Source organism: Bos indicus, chromosome 12 (assembly GCF_029378745.1).
Source record: "Bos indicus isolate NIAB-ARS_2022 breed Sahiwal x Tharparkar chromosome 12, NIAB-ARS_B.indTharparkar_mat_pri_1.0, whole genome shotgun sequence".
Classification (NCBI taxonomy): Eukaryota; Metazoa; Chordata; class Mammalia; order Artiodactyla; family Bovidae; genus Bos; species Bos indicus.
Genome location: NC_091771.1, coordinates 70,870,690 through 70,891,789, shown reverse-complemented (window position 1 = coordinate 70,891,789; position 21,100 = coordinate 70,870,690). Strand labels below are relative to the sequence as shown.

Here is a 21,100-nt window from a genome sequence, read left to right as displayed (position 1 = left end):
CTTTAACTGGGAATCACTGGTGCTCATGTGCCCACCTACTATCTCCTCCCAGCCCCTGGCTGCCACCAAAGTATCCAGAACCATCAAGAAGCTCAGGAAGCGGGAGACCCCACCCTACCCCACAGCCAAGACCCAGATCATGGCCTCACTCTATGAATAATACAGTGGTCTGATAATCAAGGCAAAAAATGTATGCTGATTTCCCAAAGCCTGTTTAACAACTGGTTGTGTATTTGTTAGATAACCCATATCACACTGTAACATTTTGTCTCTCCAATTCTATAAATGCTAACACGACAAATGTATATACTTTAAATTCAAAGTGTACTAATACTTTGAAAACTCTCTTGAAAATGAGATAGAGAGCAACATGTCAAACATCTTAGGTTGATTTTATACTTAATCTCCATTAGATACAAATCTTAATCCCAATTTTGAGAATTATTATAACATACTTTCAGTAAATGAGTAAGACACATTTTACACCATGGGTAAAATCTAAAAATTCTCCAATAAATCTTTAACAGTTGTCTGTTAGCAGTCAGGATCTTGGAATGGAGGATTTGTTACCTCATCCCAAGAAGCAGTGAAATCTTTCATGTCCACTATCCTTTCACCATCTGATGGCAGCTGAGGGTTGGGCTGTGTTATTTCATCAAGTAATAAAAAATTCTATAGAAAAGAGGAAAAAAAACAGATTGTTAAACTTCAGGAAGCAAAAACAAAAAAACTGCTTTCCTGGGATTTGTAAACTTTGAACAGTTTAAATACTGTCTTGTTAACTGTATTTAAAGTATTAGTTCACATCAGAACATATTAATAACATATGGAATAATATATACTACTGTTACGCCTCATGGTATATATCAATATAATCACATAATATAGTGTACTTGTTGTTGTTCAGTCTCTAAGCCATGTCCGACACTTTGCAATCCCATGGACTCCAGGTTCCCCGTCCTTCATTATCTCCAAGAGTTTACTCAAATTCATGTTGATTGAGTCAGTGATGCCATCTAACAATCTCATCCTCTGTAATCCCGTTCTCCTCCTGCCTTCAATCTTTCCCAGCATCAGGGTTTTTCCCAATGAGTCAGCTCTTGGCATTAGGTGGCCAAAGTATTAGAACTTCAGCATCATACCTTCCAATGAATATTCAGGGTTGATTTCCTTTAGGATTGACTGGTTTGATCTCCTTGCTGTTGAAGGGACTCTCAAGAGTCTTCTCCAACACCACAGTTCAAAAGTATCAATTCTTCAGTGCTCAGCCCTCTTTATGGTCCAACTCTGACATCCATACATGACTACTGGCAAAACCATAGATTTGACTACATGGAACTTTGCTGGCAAAGTAATGTCTCTGCTTTTTCATATACTGTCTAGCTTGGTCTTTGCTTTTCTTCCAAGGAGAAAGCGTCTTTTAATTTCATGCCTGCAATCACCATCTGCAGTGATTTTGGAGCCCCCCAAAATATAAAGTCTGTCACTGTTTCCATTGTTTCCCCATCTATTTCCCATGAAGTGATGGGACTGGATGCCATGATCTTCATTTTCTGAATGTTGAGTTTTAAGCCAGCATTTTCACTCTCCTCTTTCACCTTCATCAAGAGGCTCTTTAGTTCCTCTTCACTTTCTGCCATAAGGGTGGTGTCATCTGCATATCTGAGGTTACTGATATTTCTCCTAGCAATCTTGATTCCAGCATGTGCCTCCTTCAACCTAGAGTTTCTCATGATGTACTCTGCATATAAATTAAATAACCAGGGTGACAATATACAGCCTTGACATACTCCTTTCCCAATTTGGAAAAAGTCCACTGCTCCATGTCTAGTTCTAACTATGTATGCTTCTTGACCTGTATAGAGGTTTCTAGGGAGGCAGGTAAGGTGGCTTGATAGTCCCATCTCTTGAAGAATTTTCCACAGTTTTTTTTTGTGATCCAATACAGTCAAAGGCTTCAGCAGATTCAATGAAGCAGAAGTATATGTTGCTTTTTCTGGAATTCTCTTGTCTTTTTTGATGATCCAGTGGATGCTGGCAATTTGATCTCTGGTTTCTATGCCTTTTCTAAATCCAGATTGTTTATGTGGAAGTTCTTAGTTCACATAATGGTGGGAATTACAAATTTGTAAAGAAGAGGGACAACTAGAGAGAGAGGATTAAGCAGTAAATGAAAAAGGGACTGTGTCAAAAAGGCAGATCCAAAATCCAGGCTCAGACACCAACAAGCAAAACAACTGTGGAGGAAAGAACTAATTTCAAACACAGAGAAGTGAATCTGAGGCCACTCTTCCTGTTCAAGGAGCAGGGAGCTTTCAGCAAATTCCTCCTCTCCCGGTCCAGAGAGGAATCTTATACCCCAGGACTGTGCAGTTACTGCCTAGTCACTGGAGTTGGCACAGGAGATGCAATCTGTTTGCTTCTGCTTTTAGACATTTTAATCACTCTGCAGGCATCACGACACTAGAGCCCTGTGCTACTGCTACTTATATATACTACTGCCTCTACATGAGAACAAATCTTATGATTTCTGAAATGCACATCTACACATGGACATCACCAGATGGTCAACATCGAGATCAGACTGATTATGTCCTTTGCAGCCAAAGACGGAGAAGCTCTATACAAGCAAAAACAAGACCGGGAGCTGACTGTAGCTCAGACTTTGAACTCCTTATTGCCAAATTCAGACATAAATTGAAGAAAGTGGGGAAAACCACTAGATGATTTAGGTATGACCTAAATCAAAACCCTTATGACTATACAGTGGAAGTGAGAAATAGATTTAAGGGACTAGATCTGATAGACAGAGTGCCTGATGAACTATGGATGGAGGTTCATGACACTGTAGAGGAGACAGGGAGCAAAACCATGCCCAAGAAAAAGAAATGCAAAAAAGCAAAATGGCTCTCTGAGGAGGCCTTACAAATATCTATGACAAGAAGAGAAGCAAAAGGCAAAGGAGAAAAGGAAAGATACAAGTATCTGAATGCAGAGTTCCAAACAATAGCAAGGAGAGATAAGAAAGCCTTTCTCAGTGATGAATGCAAAGAAATAGAGGAAAACAACAGAATGAGAAAGACTGGGACTCTATTCAAGAAAATTAGAGATGCCAAAGGAACATTTCATGCAAAGATGTGCTCAATAAAGGACAGAAATGGTATGGACCTAACAGAAGCTAACAATATTAAAAAGAGGTGGCACGAATACACCGAAAAACTATACAAAAAAGATCTTTACAACCCAGATAATCATGAAGGTGTGATCACTCACACTCACCTAGACCCAGACATTCTGGAATGTGTAGTCAGCTGGGCTTTAGGAAGCATCACTATGAACAAAGCTAGTGGAGGTGATGGGATTCCAGTTGAGCTATTTCAAATCCTAAAAGATGATGCTGGGAAAGTGCTGCACTTATTATGTCAGCAAATTTGGAGAACTCAGCAGTGGCTACAGGACTGGATAAAGACAGATTTCATTCCAATCCCAAAGAAAGGCAATGCCAAAGAATGCTCAAACTACTGCACAATTGCACTCATCTCACACGCTAGTAAAGTAATGCTCAAAATTCTCCAAGCCAGGCTTCAGCAATATGTGAACTTCCAGATGTTCAAGCTGGTTTTAGAAAAGGCAGAGGAATGAGAGATCAAATTGCCAATATCCGCTGGATCATCAAAAAAGCAAGAGAGTTCCAGAAAAACATCTATTTCTCCTATTGACTATGCCAAAGGCTTTGACTGTGTGGATTACAATAAACTGTGGAAAATTCTGAAAGAGTTGGGAATACCAGACCACCTGACTTGCCTCTTGAGAAACCTATATGCAGGTCAGGAAGCAATAGTTAGAACTGGACATGGAACAACAGACTGGTTCCAAATAGGAAAAGGAGTACGTCAAGGCTGTATATTGTCACCCTGCTTACTTAACTTATATGCAGAATACATCATGAGAAACTCTGGCCTGGAGGAAGCACATGCTGGAACCAAGATTGCTGGGAGAAATATCAATAACCTCAGATATGCAGATGATACCACCCTTATGGCAGAAGGTGAAGAAGAACTAAAGAGCCACTTGATGAAAGTGAAAAAGGAGAGTGAAAAAGTTAGCTTAAAGCTCAACATTCAGAAAACTAAGATCATGGCATTTGGTTCAATCAATTCATGGCAAATAGATGGGGAAACAGTGGAAACTGAAGCTGACTTTATTTTTCTGGGCTCCAAAATCACTGCAGACGGTGATTGCAGCCATGAAATTAAAAGACGCTTGCTCCTTGGAAGGAAAGTTATGACCAACCTAGATAGCATATTCAAAAGCAGAGACATTACTTTGCCAACAAAGGTCTGTCTAGTCAAGGCTCTAGTTTTTCCAGTAGTTATGTATGGATGAGAGAGTTGGACTACAAAGAAAGCTGAGGGCAGAGAATTGACGCTTTTGAACTGTGGTGTTGGAGAAGACTCTTGAGAGTCCCTTGGACTGCAAGGAGATCCAACCAGTCCATCCTAAAGCAGATCAGTCCTGGGTGTTCATTGGAAGCACTGATGTTGAAGCTGAAACTCCAATACTTTGGCCACCCGATGCAAAGAGCTGACTCATTTGAAAAGACCCTGATGCTGGGAAAGATTGAGGGCAGGAGCAGAAGGGGAAGACAGAGGATGAGATGGTTGGATGGCATTAGCAACTCAATGGACATGGGTTTGGGGAACTCCGGGAGTTGGTGAAGGGAGGTCTGGTGTGCTGCAGTTCATGGGGTCGCAAAGCGTCGGACACTACTGAGCGACTGAATTGAACTGAACTAAATACACTCTACCTAATAAGAGAAAAAAATACCTACAACATTCTGGGAAGACTGCCAGCATTTACACTGAAAGAGTTAAATATCACCTAATTGGAACACAGTGATAACAAAAAAAGGAGGCATTTTATTAAAAAATCCACCTACAATAGAAAAAAAATGTATTTATCACAAAACCTTGATTCTTCGGATGCTGACAACAGCCTCTGACACCTTTTCGATGGCCATGGGGAAGTAGAGGGTGCTCGAGAACCGCAGAGCCTCGAATAGCATCATGACCACAAACACTTGGCTGGCTGTGATCAGGTTGTCAAGGAATTCATTGGTGATGAAGGTGACAAAAATCATAATTTTGCTGACAGTGAAAAATGTTGTCAAATTCATGCCCCTAAGGTAGGAACTTTTCAGAATCTTGGAAATTTCCTCCCTGAAAGGAGAGTAAGAAAGAGGTTTTAAAAGAAGCATGGATATTCAAGTCTTCACATTGAGATACTACACAGTGCATATCCAGGGCTCCATTGCAAAACCAGGACGACACACTTCATCACCACTTCACTCTTCCAACTAAGCAGAGGCTTAATATCACCCTTTTAAACACTGTGGGTCGCTTCCATGTCCTTGCTATTATCAACAGTGCTGCGATGAACACTGGGGTACACATGTCTCTTTCAATTCTGGTTTCCTCAGTGTGTATGCCCAGCAGTGGGATTGCTGGATCATAAGGAAGTTCTATTTCCAGTTTTTTAAGGAATCTCCACACTGTTCTCCAGTGGCTGTACTAGTTTGCATTCCCACCAACATGAAGTAAGCCAGAAAGAAAAACACCAATACAGTATACTAATGCATATATATGGAATTTAGAAAGATGGTAACAATAACCCTGTATACGAGACAGCAAAAGAGACACTGATGTATAAAACAGTCTTTTGGACTCTGTGGGAGAGGGAGAGGGTGGGATTATTTGGGAGAATGGCATTGAAACATGTATAATATCATATATGAAATGAGTTGCCAGCCCAGGTTCAATGCACGATACTGGATGCTTGGGGCTGGTGCACTGGGATGACCCAGAGGGATGGTATGGGGAGGGAGGAGGGAGGAAGGTTCAGGATGGGGAACACATGTATACCTGTGGCGGATTCATTTTTATATATGGCAAAACCAATACAATATTGTAAAGTTAAAAGATAAAAAAGTAAATAAATAAATAAAAACAAAATAAAACAAATAAATAAATAAACACTGTGGGTCAACTGGACTGGGTTTGAACATTCTTTCAACAAGCATTCATAACCAAAAGTCCTGGGCCAGGCTCCCCACTGATGACAGAAAGACACAGTCTGTCCCCTCCAGGAGCTCATGAACTTGTCGGGGAAGAGAATAAGACATCCCAAAATTCTGAGGCACTGAGACATCAGACAGAGGCAGGCACCATGGCCTGCCTATTGTAATGGCCCTCTGAAAGCACATGTCCTGGCTATTGTAAATAGTGCTGCAATGAGCATTGAGGTACATGTGTCTTTTTGAATTCTGGCTTTCTCAGGGCATATGCCCAGTAGAGGGATGGCTGGGTCATATGGTAGATTTATTCCTAGCTTTCTAAGGAATCTCCAGCCTATTTTCTATAATAGCTGTGCCAATTTACGCTCCAACCAACAGAGCAGAAGGGTATTGTTTGTAGATGTTTTCTTGATGGCCATTCCTACCAGTGTGAAGTGATACTTCATTGTAGTTTGCATTTCTCAAATAAAGAGTGATGTTGAACATTTTTCATGTGTTTATTCACCATCTGTATTCAGAAGCATATATAATTTTTCCTTTAAGAAGATCATAAATGGAACAGCAGGTTAAAATAACAACCCCCCTCTTCCACTTAACCCTCCTGCCACATATGAGGTATGGAGTTCACAGTATTCAAGTTCATCTTCATGTGAAAATTTGGTAAGACTTCTGATTTCTGTCAGTAAAAATAGGGAGGAAAGTACAAAAATATGGTGTGATATGTTCAAAACTTACCTTCTCAGTCTGGTAATAAGGTCTATAAATGACTTTTCCCAAGCATTCATTTTTACTGTTCTGATGCCAGTTATGACTTCACTCACAGTCCTGATCCTGTCGTCTGTGAGAGCTGCAGTCTTACTCCTGAGCGGACAGAGGTGAGATGAGCCTCAGTGACCACAGCCCAACTTTCCATAGCAGCAGCAGGGGGCACAGGGAGGGACCAGGAATCAGGTGATTCCCTACATCTCTTCTGTGCTGACATCACAGGAAAGTGCTTCTCAAAGTGCAAATGGAGACAAAGAAACTAGGAAGTCAACCATTCAACCCAATTCAAGGAGTAACTTGGAGAACTCTCAGTACTGGCTGAGGAAGACCTGAAGTGAGTCAGGTACAAACTCTCCACCCAAGGAGGTCGCAGTTGGGCAAGGAAGGCAAAAAGACATTGAATCTAACAGGAAGACAGTGTCTGTGCTATGATAAAACAGGAGTGAACTGCTGGGGAGCAGAAAAGTTTGGGCTGTTCATTGCACTGGGAAAGGAGAGCAAGAGCTTCAGAGACATGGAAGCACTGCAACAGGGCCTTAAAGGGTAAGGAACATCTCTCCATAGCAAGACAGGAAAGGAAATTTCAAATAGACAAAAACATCACATGTAAAATCAAAAAAAAAAAAAAAGAAGAAGAAGAAGAAGAAAAAAAAACTCAAGGAAAACAAACTTCAAACAGCATAATACCTCCATCACCTGACTCCAGGACAATGACCCACCTCCAACCTTCTGGGACCTGCTTCAGGTCTATCTCATCGCCATTAGGCCCTTCATCATCAGCCACTGTTCTATCACATACGCTGCTGGGACTGTGCTGCTGCTGCTAAGTCGCTTCAGTAGTGTCTGACTCTGTGCAACCCCATAGATGGCAGCCCACCAGGCTCCCCCATCCCTGGGATTCTCCAGGCAAGAACACTGGAGTGGGTTGCCGTTTCCTTCTCCAATGTGTGAAAGTGAAAAGTAAAAGTGAAGTAGCTCAGTCGTATCCGACTCTTAGTGACCCCATGGACTGCAGCCTACCAGGCTCCTGCATCCATGGGATTTTCCAGGCAAGAGTACTGCAGTGGGGTGCCATTGCCTTCTCTGTGCTGGGACTGTGGGGCTATATAAAAGCATAGTTAATTAAGATTGACCTTGTCCTTGAGGCTCTTATAAGTTAATGGAAACTCTGAATTAAAAACAAGACATGAACATAGATACCTGAAAATTGCTCTACCATGATCATAACAAAAATACATGCAGCTAAAATTGAGCCTATAGGATTATTACTATTTAATAATGCTTGAATAATTTCAATATAGATATATTCTGCTCAAAGACACTCCACTTTTCAGGTATGGTGCAGGGAAGAGCCAATGAGTGTCGTCACCTTTCTCTCTTCAAAATCAGCCTGCAGCTTAGGGCTGTAGCCTCCACTGGCTAAGACTGAAGAGTCTAAAACACATGCAAAGAAGAGACTAGAAAAGGCACTGGTTTTGTTTTTGAACAGAAGCATTAAGCAAATGGTGAATGCTACCAAGCACATATCACCTGTTTTTTAAATCAGTGTTTCTCTTACCTGAGTGATGAAAATGAATTTCCAACACAGCTTTGCAGAAGCAGAAGAATAACGAGAACCACCATCCCAGCAAGACATGATATTCCAATTTCCATCCAGAGCAGGGCAGTCACTGCAATAACCTGTAGTGGCCCCACCCACAGATAGTGCAAGAACATCGTTACCTTAAAAGAGAAAGACAAAGCCTTCTTAGGACTGTATACAACAAAACCAGTAAGGAGACAGTGTAGAAACAATCTGCTCTGAAGGAATGGAAGGAACCTAAACAGAAATGATCTCAGTCTATATTAAACCTGCTGAAGCAGAAATCTAAGCATTCACCCCAGATGACACTGTTCCGGGGCAGCACAGGGCTGGCCTAAGGTATAGCCAGGGAGAACCCAACCAGCCGCACTGATGGAAGAAGCTGATTTTTGTCCACAACACAGATGAGCTCAGGGCTTCCCCAAACTCTCTCTGTCCCAAAATTCAGCCCCAATCTCCCCAGAAGAGCCTATATTATGGTACCTACCACACTCTCCTATATCTACTTGTGTATTTACCTTCCAGACAGGCTGCGGCCTTTCCAGGGCAGAAATTAAGATGTATTCACATTCAAATTAAGTAGAGGCCTTACATCATGTTTGATGAATGAATAATTGAAAGATTGTTAAAGTGTTAGTTGCTTAGCCATGTCCAACTCTTTGTGGCCCCATAGATTGTAGCCCACCAGGCTTCGCTGTCCATGGAATTCCCCAGGCAAGGATGCTAGAGTGGGGTGCCATTTCCTTCTTCAGGGAATCTTACTGATGCAGAGATAGAAACCAGGCCTCCTGCATTGCAGTTGAACTCTTCACCATCTGAACCACAAGGGAAGCCCCCAAACTTAAAGGCCAGGATCATCCAGGAAAGAGAAATGGTCTATACAAATCTGGCCAACAGCTACAACACTCTGGGTAATGTGATCTATTCATAAGGTAAGTGTGAAATGGGTATGATGGGACAGCAGAGAGGAGGTTATGTCTGGCTGCGGACCACCCACTTGGCATCTTCCTCCCAGGCTGACTATGTAGCAGGAACTGAACAGGGCACAGGAGAAAGAAGAATCCCTGCCCACCAGGCCTTCATCATCCAGAGGAGGAGGAAGACAATCCCGCAACACCCATACCACGTACCAAGAAGGGCCACTCCAGGAGGACCCCTAGGAACACTTACCAAGCTGGGCAAGAACACTGTTGCCTGTCTATTACTAAGGTATGTTATAGATAATGTCAGAAAAATAAAACCCTCATTACAGGACAACACATATTATCACATCTAAGCTGCACACAGAGGAAATGAGCATTGGATAAAGAGAACCCTTGTCTTATGTCCTCAACAGAATCCTGGCTGACACCAAACCCTGGCACCTGGCATCCCAATAAGCTAAATTCAGTGTGAACGATAGGGAATGGAAGAGGATCCCTCAGGCAGCTTACCTGATCAAACTTGTTCACATCGTTGGACAGCAGGTTGACTATCTGGCCTGTGGTGGTCTTCCCCATGGCCAAGCTACTCAGGCGAAGTGACTGAAATGAGAGAAAGATACAGAGAATCGGATTCCTACAGTGATACCAAGTCAGTCTGAGAACATAGCAAAATGGACTGTATTTTCATGGGGTCTTGTGTGGTGTCAGGACGAGCAGGATGATGCCTGAAAGCAGAGCCCTAGGGACCCTTGTTCATCCTTTGATGATTCAATGTGGCGCCAGCCCTGCCCACAAGGACAGCAAAGGGAGGAGCAGGAGACAGAAGCAAAACCCTCCACCCTGTTTCTCAGTGAACCTGGACCTGCCTGAAGGATAAAGAAATATAGATATAGACTTAGGGGTCAACCAAAGCAATTTTGAGCCAAAAACTAGACAGCATATTAAAAAGCGGAGACATCACTATGCCAACAATGGTCCATATAGTCAAAGCTATGGTCTTTTCAGTGGCCTGTACAGATGTGACAGTTGGACCATAAAGAAGGCTGAGCACCGAAGAATTAATGCTTTTGAAATGTGGTGTTGGAGAAGACTCTTGAGAGTCCCTTGGATATCTAGGAGATTCAACCACTCAATCCTAAAGAAAATCAACCCTGAATATTCACTGGAAGGACAGATACTGAAGCTGGAGCTCCAATACTTTGGCCAACTGATGCCAAGAGTTGACAAACTGGAAAAGACCCTGATGCTGGGAAAGAATGAGGGCAGGAAGAAGAGGGAACAACAGAGGATGAGATGGTTGAATGGCATCCCTGACTCAATGTACATGAGTTTGCGCAAACTCCAGGAGACACTGAAGGACAGGGAAGGGTGGTGTGCTGCAGTCCACGGGGTCACAAAGAGCTGGACAGGACTGAGTGCCTGAACAACAACAACAAGATGAGAGTGGAGAGCCTGCCTCAAGGAAAGAGATTAATACGAGGTGTGACATCATTTAAACACTTTGGTCTTAATTTCCTCATTCTAAAACTAACCAGTATAATATTCAAAACACTAATCCTGTGAGGAACCTGTGTTCTTAACGCCAGTCTGCTGACTTGACAAAAAGCACAGCCTATGCTGTATAATTCCTTCATTTGATAAAAGGCTCTGAAAAATTCCCTAGAGATCTGAGGAATCGGAACAGACCACCTTGAGCTGTTTCAACAGACCACCAGCTGTAGCCATCGATCCAAACAAAATGTCATGGTTCATAAAAATGTTCCATTTAGTCCTCAAGTTAAAATTGATATAGCCACAATGGAAGAGACTATGGCAGTTCCTCAAAAGACCAAACATGAAATTAACATATAGTAAAGCAATTTCACTTCTGAGAATGTACTCAAATTAAAGCATAAACTTGAACTGATTATTTGTGCACCATGTTCATAGCAGCACTATGTACAATAGTCAAAAGGTAGAAACAACTCAAAAGTCCACTAACAGATGAATGGATACATACAATGTTGAATATACATGTAAAAGAATATGATTCGATCTTTAAAAAGGACTTAAATTCTGACATTTGTTCCAAGACAGATGAATCTTAAAGACAGTGTACTTACATGGCATAAACAAAATGACAAACATTGTATGATTTCACTTATATGAGGGACCTAGAGGAGTAAAATTCATAGAAAGAAGCAGTAGAAGGATAATGAGTAAGAGGAGGGGACTGGGGAGTTAGGGTTTAATGAGTGCAGAGGTTCAGTATGGGAAGGAGAAAAAATTCTGGAGATGCAGAGTGGTGATGGCTGCACAAGAATGTGAATGTACTTAATGTCACCAAACGGTGCACTTAAAAACAGTTAAAATGGTAAATTTTATGTTGTGTATATTTTACCACAATTTTTTTAAATGAATGAACCAAAGCCAAAAGCAATTTTATCAAAGTTGCAGAAAGGTAAATAAATGACAAGTCATCTTATATATGATGTGTGTACTAGTCACTCAGTCACATTTGATTCTTTGTGACCCTATGGATTGTAGCCCTCCAGGCTCCTCTGTCCATAAAATTCCCCAAGCAAGAATACTAGAGTGGGTTGCCATTTCCTTCTCCACTATACATGATACCTGTTCAAAATTACAAACTATGACTTTGAGCTTAGCAGCCATTCCATTTCCAACACCCGACCTGATTTCTCCTCAGGACCAGGCATCAGGAGGCAGGGCCTCAGCATGAACCACAGATGTTCACAGGGGCCTTTCAGAGCCGCTCGGCAGCACCAGGTTTACCCTAAGGAATTGGTCCACCTGTGACCTGCAAGAAGTGTCTTATTTCTGCATCTCAGTAGAAATCTACATGTAAGGCTGTGCACGAGGAAATTCCCATGTTTCTGGAATTTCAGGTTATGTATACAGTTTCTGACTTTGTAAAGAAACAATTGTTTTAGGCTAATTAAGCCAGTAAATGAACACTTTGGGAGATGTTTACATTCCCATAAGCAACATACAAGGTCAGATCAGATTCCCCAAAGGAGACATTCCAAAGTGTTAGCGGGAAGAGGGAAAAAACCAGGACAGTGGCTCACTTGTGCAGCAAAGAAAGAGCTTTGTTTGACTAAACCATCATCTCAAATCTAACTTAAGTTTTTCACACTGCAGTTCTGGTGAAATTTCCTGCATACTTATGGGAGCTAAGTATGATCTGGAAAGATGAACATCTAGCTAATTTGTGGGGACATCTGAGTATTTGTCTACTAAATGGCAGAAGGTGCAAGAGAATAACAAAAATGATGAAGGCTGACAATGAAGACCCTTAACTGGAAGATATGTTACCCAAGGAGAAACTGGGCTCATGTGCCAAACACAGACAGTGAGATGCCAGGCCTCCGAGTCCACACAGTCCCGAGATTTAACAAGAGTCTGCTCAAGCAAAGATGGGAGAAGACATTCTACATTTTCCCCAGTAATGTATTTCCAAGAAATAGGAGCTCTAGATAAGTAACAAATAGGAAAAGAATCAATAATTTTCATTTAAATCGCCTGGTTTTAGCTTTCATTGAGGATTTTACTCATTTGTAATAAAATTAAATATATTTACTATGTGCAATTTGATGTTTTGATGTAAATAAACATTGGGAAATGTTTACAGTAGGAAAACAAATGAACGAACCCATCATCGCACATAGTTATTCTTCTGTGTGTGTGGTGAGAACACTTAAAATCTATTCTCTCAGCAAATTTCAAGAATAAAATACAGCTCAATAAAATTTTTTTCCTAGAAAAAAACGAACAGCCCAGGGCAAAGAGATATGCAGGGTCAAGTTTATATAGAGCCCTTCAGTTCTTAACACTGTGGCAATTCCCTTGTGAAAACAGCTAAAATCCTTAATTCTTTTAAACTACTTAAGACTAGGTTAAACTATAGAATAATTCCATGGCGATTCTCAACACAAAATCACTGAACACACCAAGTCAGGTCTTATTAAAAGTGCTAAAATGCATACTAAAGAAAAAGGAAATATTGAATTAAGAAAATAACTTGAATGAATAGCAACAAATTCCCACCAAAATTACTAAAAGCTGCATAAGATTTCAAGTTTCATCCCAACATTCAGCTCTATTCTTTAATACCATTATAAAAAATCATAGCTATAGAATATAGCGAGAGAATCTATGTTTGGCATGGATTCCATTTATATTTTTCTTTAGTTCACACAATTACACTCAATATGTCTAGATGGGTCATTTAAACATATAATCATTCCCTTTCTCAAATACATTTTGTGCTCCTAGATTTAATTTCATAAATCCAATCAATGAAGTTTACTTTTAAATACAAAGTTGATGTAAAAGATGGTCTTAATGAACAACAAATTGCCACAAATACAGCTACAAGATTAAGGCATGAAAACACTGAAAACCAACTTGACACTTTTTATACTTATTTTTTAATTAGATTCCATTACAAGCTGCGTGGATATTACATAAAAACCTGTGGATAAAATTTATCAAAGGCAGCTCTGACCCGATCTCAATACAAAACTTTTCATTATTTACTGGTAAATTTTACTTAAATGACAACAACAAAATTGGCCTGATGCAAATAGCAAGCTTCTCTAGGAAGGTGTAAATTATCCCAGTTACAAGATGTTTAATTTACAGAGAACTAAATGTTCCTGATGCTTCAGGAGAGGAACACACTGTGGTACCGAGTGACACTCACCTTGCGGTAGATCATGTGGCACACGGCTACTCTCAGCCTCATGCCCACGCGCTGCATGTGGTAGAAGCACAAGTGGTGCAGAACGGCCCACACGAGCACGCAGGCGCTCAGCCCTGCCGCGTAGCCGTAGGCTTCATGCAAAGCGGCAGAATTGTCGGGATCATAGTTTTCGACATAACTAATAATTTTGCCCAAAAATATGGGCAGAACTACTTTGGTGCCTTCCTGAAAGAAAAAAAGCCTTAATTAGAAATACAAGTCATGCCAGTTTTTCTTAACACAAGCTGTACTTTTATTGTTAGCATGTTAAAAAGCCATCTTGACAAAATGCTACATTCATGGCTAACCTAAAAGAAAAATACACAGATCTACTCTCTCCAGTAAGACAAGCAGACAACAGTTTTAACATAAGTCAAAACCTTACATTCAAAGACAATAAAGCCTTAGTATTGGGTTGCCCAAAAAGTTCTTTCAGTTTTTAAGTAAAAGACACATTTTTCATTTTCACCAAGAACTTTGTTGAACAACGTATTCAAAATTCTGTTCCACTATCTCCTGCCATTTTTCAGGAAACCTGATAATTCCATCTTCCCAAAACTTTATATCTTTTTGAGCAAAGAACGATTTCAGGTGCCTTTTACAGTCTTCCTGGGAATTAAATCTTTTTTCATTAAGAGAATTTTGTAAAAAACAAAATAAACAGAAACCCGAAGGAGCAGTGTCTGGTGAATATGGCAGTTGAGTCAGAACTTCCAAGCCAAGCTGTAACAGTTTTTGCCTGGTCATCAAAGAAACATGCGGTCTTACATTATCCTGATGGAAGATGATTCATTTTCTGTTGAATAATTCCAACACATTTCATCAAGTGCTGCTTTAAGTTCGCCTAACTGGGAGAAGTACTCATTGGAATTAACTGTTTGGTTTTCTGGAAGGAGGTCATAATAGAGGACTCCCTTCCAGTCCCACCATATACACACCACCTTCTCTTGATGAAGACTGTACTTTGGTGTGGTTGGTGGTGGTTCATTTCACTTACCCAGTGATATCTTTCATTCCACATTAGTGTACAGTATCCACTTTTCATTGCCCATCACAATTTGTTTTTAAAAAGGAGCATTTTTTTAATAGTTACATTTCAGTAGAGAATTGCATGCAGAAATAACGGTCAAGAAGATTTTTCATTTTTTCCCTCGCTTAACTTAGGTGGAAACCAAGCATCAAAGTGATTAATGTAACCAAGATGGTGAAATGACTTTCAAGGGTTTTTTTTTTTTTTTTGGATATTTTGAGTATGTTGGCTATCTCCCACAGGATATAACATTGATTGTTCTCAATCAATCTCAATTAATGTCTAGATTTGATCTCTATCAACTTTAACTGGTCTACTCGACAGTAAAACATCATCCACCAAGAAATCTCCAACACAAACCTATTTTTTTTTTTCTTTTTTTGCTGCGTTGGGTCTTCATTGCAGTGTGCAGGCTTCTCTAGTTGGAAAGCGCCAGCATAGTTGCCCTGAGGCATGTGATATCTTAGTTCCGCGACCAGGGATCAAATCCGTGACCCCTGCATTGGAAGGCAGACTCTTAACCACTGGACCACCAGGGAAGTCCTCTGACAGGTTTGTTTTTGATAGCTCTCTTCTGTCTGTAAAATGTTGAGGAACCCACAAGAGGAAGAGAAGGAGAAGAATCCCAAACTCAAATCACAAAGCATAACTAAAAAGCATTTTCTGCTCAACTAACTAGTGCCTGATCAGATTATTTACAGAAAGCTGACTCCATCTCTCAAAAGGATGTGACACTGAAGTCCTAAACGTCTGTCTTGTTCTACACACACATGTTCACAGGCCTTAACACCTGCCTTACCTCCCACAAGGTCATAGGAGCTTTCATCTACTCCAGAGAAGAGAAGACTCTTTATTGGAAGAATTATGAGTAAGATGACCATATCAGAGGAAGATGACCAGTTCTCAAGAACACAAAGGCTCAATGTTACATTTCTAGGAAGCCTCATCATTCACCCCTGGAGGCACTAAGAGCTTAAGAAGAGCCCCTCATAGATTGTAAAACACACTGTTGATACAGTTTACTGATATAGAAGTCTGGAGACTTATACAGAGAAGCAAAATTCAAACTACACATGACAGTCCCAGCCCAGATATGATCAAGGGAAGCCCAGTGCTGCAGGCTACAAACCTGTGGCTCTCCACCAGAAGCCCAGTGGTAACACCTGCCATCCCAAAATGCCCTAAAACTGTGATTCTCTTTGGAAATCACTGCTGTCTGTTCAGTTCAGTCTCTCAGTCATGTCCAACTCTTTGTGACCCCATGGACTACAGCTTGCCAGGCTTCCCTTTCTATCACCAACCCTTGAGCCTGCTCAAACTGATGTCAGTGATGTCATCCACCTATCTCATCCTCTGTCATCCCCTTCTCCTCCTGCCTTCAATCTTTCCCAGCATCAGGGTCTTTTCAAATGAGTCAGTTCTTCGTAACAGGTGGCCAAAATATTGGAGTTTCAGCTTCAGCATCAGTCCTTCCAATGAATATTCAGGATGGATTTCCTTTAGGATAGACTGGTTGGATCTCCTTGCAGTCCAAGGGACTCTCAAGAGTCTTCTCCAACACCACAGTTCAAAAGCATCAATTCTTCAGTGCTCAGCTTTCTTTATAGTCCAACTCTCACATCCATACATAACTACTGGAAAACCACAGCTTTGACTAGATGGACCTTTGTTGGGTGTTACTCAGCTGTCTGTTACTCATCTATTTGATCCTAATATCATTTCAATTACAGGAGGAGTAAGGAGTAATATCACCCATCTAAAAGAATACTAATAAATGCAAGAAATTCAGCAAAAAAAGAGTGCAAAATAAAGGCAGGTCATTACCGCCTAAGTGTCTGGGTTTATCTGCTCAGAGACAGTCTTTAATAACCCAGGTGAGCAAACAGCCTCATTAAGGAGTAATGCCAGTCCATGGCCTATAGCTTCTACTCTTCTGTCTATTCTGGATACTAATCCTCAACTAGTGAGGAATAAAACAGCTGAGAAAATATTCCCTATCAAACTTGAAACTAACCAAATTAAAACATTCTGGATAAGCAGGCACAAGATCAAAAGTTGTTCCCTCAAACTCTTCATCTTTAACGTCAGTCTAAGTTTGATTTGTGAATATTCTTTCCACAAACCAATTCAGAATAGAGTTATTACATCTTCATAGAAATTCTTCACAACTATGAAATCATGAAAGATTTTTTAAAAGAGTCTATTATAATACAACATTTGATAAAGGTTCTACAAGAATCTGAGAGTCTCTGGGGCAGACATTTCTTGGTAGAGTCCTTGGTATTCAGCCTCCTGAAAGCACTTGACTTTGGGCCCCATTTCCTGCTTCTTAGGGGAACTTCTCACAGGATTAAGTGCTAAAATTTCCCTACTCATTATAGTTTCTCCATTACATTTCCACACATACTTAAAAGGTTTCTTACCCAACTCCACCAATTCTGCTTCACAAGAAAAATTAAAAAACACAGAAAACAGAAACAAGCTATATCAGACAAAGAAAAAATGCTTGAGTGAAATATATAAGCAGGAAAAATGAGCTTGTGGGAAAAATGAAAGGGCAATTTACCTTCAGAAATGGGAGAACAGGTGACAAACAGCAGAGCTGAGACAGATCCAGAGCTAAGGAGGAAAATCAGTGAATCTGGGAAAATAATAACATTAGGATGCTAAATATAACTTTACTCCTCCTGACACAGTGGTCTTCATCCTGACTGTACCTTAGCATCACCTAGGAGGGGTTAAGAGCACTCTGAGGCCTAAAGCCAAGCCTCCAGAAACTGGGTTAGGTCAACTGATTAAGGATGGACCCTGAAGTTCCCTCTGCCTGGAAGATTCTGGATGTAGAATCTCATCCCATGGAAACATCTGCTATTATCCTGCATCATCATGGCATCTGGGCCTCGAGGAGCCATGAACCTGCTTTGAAGGACTTACAAGTACCACAGAAGGTTTTATGCTGAGTTCCGTGTTACATATCATACTTCTAAGAAAATTCCTTAGGAACCCAAATTCTTGAGACTCCAAATATGAAATTCAGACCTTTCATTCAAAACATGGGAAAAAAATAAATGTTTATAAAATACAGTATTTACAAAATTAAAATATGAATCAAATTTGTAATGTTATATCTAATGAGGCAGAAGAATTAGAATGGAACAAGCATACCAGTCTTCTTTAAAAATAGCCTCTTCTGTTGATTTGACTTTGGAATTGTGAAAACATTATACAGAATTATAATTATAGAACAATGAAGTTTTCAAAATCAATTCATAAAATTTCAGAGTAAAATAAAACAAAAACTATATCTATCCAGTAGGTTGGCAGTTATACAATGCTGCTGCTGCTGCTAAGTCACTTCAGTCCTGTCCGACTCTGTGTGACCCCAGAGACGGCAGCCCACCAGGCTCCTACGTCCCTGGCAATCTTCAGGCAAGAACTCTGGAGTGGGTCGCCATTTCCTTCTCCAATGCATGAAAGTAAAAAAGTGAAAAGTGAAAGTGAAGTCACTCAGTCACGTCTCAGTCTTAGTGACCCCATGGACTGCAACCCATCAGGCTCCTCTGTCCATGGGATTTTCCAGGCAAGAGTACTGGAGTGGGGTGCCATTGCCTTCTCTGGCAGTTATACAATAAAGAACTGTTAAAAGTGGTTTAAAAAAAAAAAAAATTGAAAACACATTCCCTGTGTGATATGCCTGTCTAAGAACAATATGAACAGCAACAACAACAACAACAACAATATGCTTTCAAAAGTCACATTATGGTTAATAGTGTTGATATTATAAGATTTTTAAATGAAGAATTATGTCAGTATCATTGAGAACTGGGATTCGCTGAAGTTGCTCAGTCGTGTCTGACTCTTTGTGGCCCCAGGAACTATAGCCTGCCAGACTCCTCTATCCATGGAATTTTTCAGGCAAGAATACTGGAGTGGGTTGCCATGCCCTCTCAAGGGCACCTTCCCAACCCAAGGATAGAACCCAGGTCTCCCACACTGCAGGGAGACTCTTTACCATCTGAGCCACCATTAGGCATGGCAGAAAAGAGAAAAGATGATGAGAGGAAAAGAGATACCAATCTAAGCGTAAAAAGATAAAGTACAAGCACTACTGCCCTGAATCTGACTTCAACTGGAAATATCCATATAAACTCAAGGTCTGTTTACTACAAAAAATGTATAATATCTTTGTCCAGTGAAAAAGCTGAGAAACAATAGCCAACTCAACAGCAGTGAACACCCCTGGTGCCCACACCATAGTCTCTAAATACCATTTCCAATGAGAAGGAGCCATGGCTGCTTGGAGAAATGGAGATTCCAGGGCTGGGCCAAATTTGTACTTAAAGATGCACAGCTTCTTTTGTGTAACCATAAATCAGAACCTTCTCATCACACCAGAAAGTGAAAAATTAGCAATGATTTCTACAGTTTGCATAAAAGACAGGAGTCCTGGGACGAGACCTATTCTATCCTTAATGGCAGAGGCTGTTTCACAAAGGGCTTAGAAAACTCACTGCTGTTTACAGGCCATCATGGCAGAACAAGAACTCTTAAGAAAAGTCACTTCTAGAAGCCAACTTTCCTGGACAGTAATTAAAAGTTTCACTTCTAAGCAGAATTTTGAATTTGTCACCATTATGATAGTAATCTTTTTAAAGGAGTCACCTATTTCCTTGACTTATTAAAGATAATGGATTGAGGGGGATTGGAGAATGAGTGAAATAGGTGAGGGAGATGAAGAGGCACAAATTTCCAGTTATGGGAATGTAATTTACAACATAGGAAATACAGTCAATAACACTGGAATAACTTTGTATGGTGACAGAGGGTAACTAGACTGATCAGGGTGATCATTTTATAATGTAAAAATAATATTGAATTACTATGCTATACACTAGAAACTAATATAATATTTTAAGTCAATCATCCTTCAATTTTTTAAAAAAAGTTTTCAATGAGACAGTAAAAATACAGTGTGTTTTTTTTTTTTTGTTTTTTTTTTTAATGAATTGAAAAGTACCACCCTCATATACGTCTCAAGGTCGTCACTGTGGATATTACTGACACCTAATGGCTAATGCTACGCTCTCAGGAACCAGCAGGGTGCACACAGCAGGTCTGCTCTGCAGGTCCCTGTCTGCTTGGCTCAATGCCCCCTCCTCCTCTCCCTTGCTGCGTGATCCTTGGTGGTTGCTTTGAGCCCACAGTATCTCTGCCACTAGCAGCCACTCCTCAGCTTCCAGGGTTAAGCAGAAGTGAGGGACACATGGAAGAAAGGGTTGGGAAATAAATGCAAAGACCACCCAGCTCTTGGGGGAACCAGCCCTGAGTCCAGGCACAAAGCTCACTTTGGAACACAGAGGATTCTGCTTACTCCCTGCCCATCAGTTGAGCTCCCAAGTGAAGATTTACACAACTATGTGCCTTCCTATAGCCTCTACCTAAAACCGACACAACCAGCAAAAGTGGCCTTGGACAAAGGTCAGTGATTAGACAAGGCCAGCCATTTCTAAGGTTCCCACAAAGAGGACATAAACCCTGGTCACTCCTCCCCACTCAGGGTAGGGAGTGAGTGAAACCACTGAGGCTCTTCAGTTCAGTTCAGTCACTCAGTCCTGTCTGACTCTTTGCAACCCTATGGACCGCAGCATGCCAGGCCTCCCTGTTCATCACCAACTCCCGGAGTTTACCCAAACCCATGTCCATTGAGTCAGTGATGCCATCCAGCCATCTCATCCTCTGTCATCCCCTTCTCCTCCTGCCCCCAATCCTTCCCAGCATTAGGGTCTTTTCCAATGAGTCAACTTCACATGGAGTGGCCAAAGTACTAGAGTTTCAGCTTCAACATCAGTGCTTCCAATGAATACCTAAGACTAATATCCTTTAGGATGGACTGGTTGGATCTTCTTACAGTCCAAGGGACTCTCAAGAGTCTTCTCCAACACCACAGTTCAAAAGCATCAATTCTTCGACACTCAGCTTTCTT

General features: G+C 40.9%; 1 protein-coding gene across 1 annotated transcript in view; it reads right to left on the bottom strand.

The window, feature by feature from the left end:
• Positions 1-21,100, bottom strand: part of LOC139186120 (ATP-binding cassette sub-family C member 4-like) — a 156,997-nt gene that overhangs the window by 120,778 nt on the left and 15,119 nt on the right. Inside the window, exons 4-9 of the mRNA XM_070799901.1 lie at positions 14,049-14,273; positions 9,854-9,943; positions 8,397-8,560; positions 6,809-6,934; positions 4,970-5,219; positions 571-672 (exon numbers count right to left, since the gene is read on the bottom strand). Coding sequence (XP_070656002.1) covers positions 571-672; positions 4,970-5,219; positions 6,809-6,934; positions 8,397-8,560; positions 9,854-9,943; positions 14,049-14,273 — 957 coding nt within the window. The remainder of the gene's footprint in view (positions 1-570; positions 673-4,969; positions 5,220-6,808; positions 6,935-8,396; positions 8,561-9,853; positions 9,944-14,048; positions 14,274-21,100) is intronic.